The sequence below is a fragment of the Triticum urartu genome, chromosome 6A (genome assembly GCF_056163025.1).
Source record: "Triticum urartu cultivar PI428250 chromosome 6A, HENAU_Tu73, whole genome shotgun sequence".
NCBI classification, from domain to species: domain Eukaryota; kingdom Viridiplantae; phylum Streptophyta; class Magnoliopsida; order Poales; family Poaceae; genus Triticum; species Triticum urartu.
In genome coordinates this window covers 80,043,928-80,046,574 of record NC_141878.1, presented here as the reverse complement: position 1 = coordinate 80,046,574, position 2,647 = coordinate 80,043,928, and the positions used below count along the sequence as shown (strand labels likewise).

At 46.7% G+C, this 2,647-nt stretch overlaps 1 protein-coding gene across 1 annotated transcript; it reads right to left on the bottom strand.

The window, feature by feature from the left end:
- Positions 1 to 344: 344 nt before the first annotated feature.
- Positions 345 to 1,926, bottom strand: LOC147964064 (uncharacterized). The gene has a single exon (XM_087528628.1). The coding sequence runs from the start codon at positions 1,869 to 1,871 to the stop codon at positions 585 to 587; it is 1,287 nt and encodes a 428-aa protein (XP_087384754.1). The 5' UTR covers positions 1,872 to 1,926; the 3' UTR covers positions 345 to 584.
- Positions 1,927 to 2,647: the final 721 nt, after the last annotated feature.

The following is a 2,647-nucleotide window of genomic DNA, read 5'->3' as shown; positions in this document are numbered from 1 at the left end:
CCTATGATATTTTATTTAGCACAATATTTTTTGGTCGGTGTATAGGGTGGTATTATTTTGTATCAAATAACGTGAATATCTATGAAACCATAAATAAAATCTCACACTCCTATTTGTTAAGTATTTTCCATACACTTTCAACTAAGGGGATACCCTCGCATTTGAGAGGGCCACCGTGCTAGTTTAAGATTAAATGCGCATGAGCTGCTCAGTCATGCTTCAAAAGGGTCCCATAGCCATCTTATATTTGTTTCAGTTAGAAAGTAGCATACATAAAAGGTAGCAGATAAGATGTGTGGTAAATTAAATTGAAGTCTTTCCTACGATGTGAATGCCCTCAAACATTAACTGCTGTGTAGGTTACCCAGATTTGGAGGATATAGATGCCTTTCCCTGATATGAAATGACATTGTGTCTTTTTCAATTGCCCCCATTTCATGGAAATTGTTGAATAGGATATAGAAACAATAAAGACCAAATTTCCGGGTTCACAAAGTTCTCACGGTAGCATAAAACAGTAACTTCCAGTGTGAGCAATTAGGGCAGCAAAGCACAACAAACATAAACAAAATAGACTTACCACTTCATATACTTGGTTTTGACAATGATGGAGGGAAGCCGAAGTACCAGTAAACATTTTCACGAGTAAAGAAACACCTCTTCCTCCTACAAACCTTCATAAGTTCAGAAGTCTTGACATCCAGCGAAAAATAGTCTACATCCCAGTAAGTAGTCAACAACTGCACTCCTGAGCCTCTACTAATGTCCAGCTGATCTTCTGTAGTGGCTCCAAGGAATAAGAATCCCTCATCTGCGCCCGCGATGAAATAGTTATATCCGCCAGGCAACGGTACAATATTCTCCAGCTGCCATTCCTTGGAAGATTCAGCATTATTTTGTTGGGTATAATGATAGAGATAAAACAAGCCATTTGGGCTGTGATCATCAACGAGAGAAAACACCTCAATGGCCCCTTCTTTACCCAGTACAATGCGAGGCAGTCTGGCCTGGCCAGGTCGACTTCTGCATTGCATGTTGTTCCTGGTGAAATCATTTTCCACCTGCCTAGGCAGCCATCTGAGCTTTACTTGGTAGCCAGTGTGATTGTTGACAGTAGAAAACAGTGTGTCCAGCTCCAGCACGAGCAACCTGTCCCTGCAAGGCGATGCAAAATAGAAGCAGCCACGGGCGAAACAGGACAGGCCGCGGCATCCAAACGGGTGACTGTCCAAGTCCAACCCAGGGGGGCGACCACCCAAAGAGCTCCAACTGGTTGATGCGGCTACAGACCATTTTCCGGTGATGGAAGAGAAGACAAACACAGCCAGTTCGGTACCATAGTCAGCAAAGAGGATCACCTTGAACAAGGTCTCATCCTCATCCTCGCTAACCGGCACGAGCAAGGGCGTGCTTTGACAAGGGCGTTTCTTCTCGGATGTCAGGTCCCCAGGTATGGGCGGAAGTAGCACGTAGCGCCGTGACAAGGGATCGCACACCGCGATGTCGTTGTTATCAAGGTTGACCTCCTCGAGAAGGACGCGGCCGTCGCGGACGTCGCACACACCCCAGTACCCCTCGCTGGGCTTGGGGACGAAAGAGTATGTGAAATCGGCAGCGTCGGCGAGGGCACGGGAGAGCGGGGCGGACGGGTAGGGCGCCTGGGCGGGGTGGAACCCTGGATATTGGTCGGCGAAGCCGAGAAGCGGCGGCGGGTGGCGTTTGCGATAGCGGCGGAGGAAGGAGCGCTCGGTGATGACGCGGCGGAAACGGGGGCAGGCGGTCGAGGCGCGGCCGAGTGCGGCAGGGGTGGGCAGACGGAGGAAGATCTCCTCAATCATCTCGTCGACGAGGTGCGGCGGCGGCGGGGGCATGGCGCGCGGGGCCGCCGCCTGGGCCGGAGGAAGGGGATTGGCGGCTAGGGTTTTCGGCGGAGTTTAGGCCCTGTTTGATAGCAAAGTATTTTCTAAGTATTTTAAAAATACTACCGTTTTTTTAAATATCATAGTTTTATTTACTGTGACCTGTTTGGTTAGCACTAAATATTGTGTTATTAAAACTAGAGTATTCTTGAAACTGTAGTAATTTCTCTGCATAAAAAAAAATCTTGGACCTCTTCTTTTAAAGGGAGTATTTAGAACTCATCTAGATAAGACGTAATTTGGTCTCATTCACCTGGAAAATAAGAACGGATACAACCCACGTCAGCACACACGCATCTTATAGCACCATATCCAATGGCTATAAAAAATGAATGAGACCAAATTAAATCTCATCTAGATAAGTTCTAGCAAAACTGTTTTTTAAAACGGAGCAAGGGAAAGAAACGAGCTAGCTAGGTTAGGTACGTACGTACCTTGTGGTGGATGGTTGGTACGTACCTTGCCTGTTTAGTTTTTGCATTCTCCTGTTTTTATGCACGCGTATGATAAGGTAAAGGCTACCTAGCTAGCTGCCGGGAATAATGCACCAGAAATTATAAAGAAGCCAGCTAGACGTGTTTACCCTGCTAACGGTAAGCTATATGCTAGCTAGCTGCATGTGCATGGCAGATTAGTTGAATGCAACAGAAAAAATATTCAAATGGCCAGCTAGCTGCGCTTGTTTGCACTGCTAACACAATAGCTAGGTAGCAAAATTTACAGCGGTG

Excerpts from the sequence above, each read along its gene's own strand:
- LOC147964064 (XM_087528628.1), bottom strand. The coding sequence starts at position 1,871 with ATGCCCCCGCCGCCGCCGCACCTCGTCGACGAGATGATTGAGGAGATC.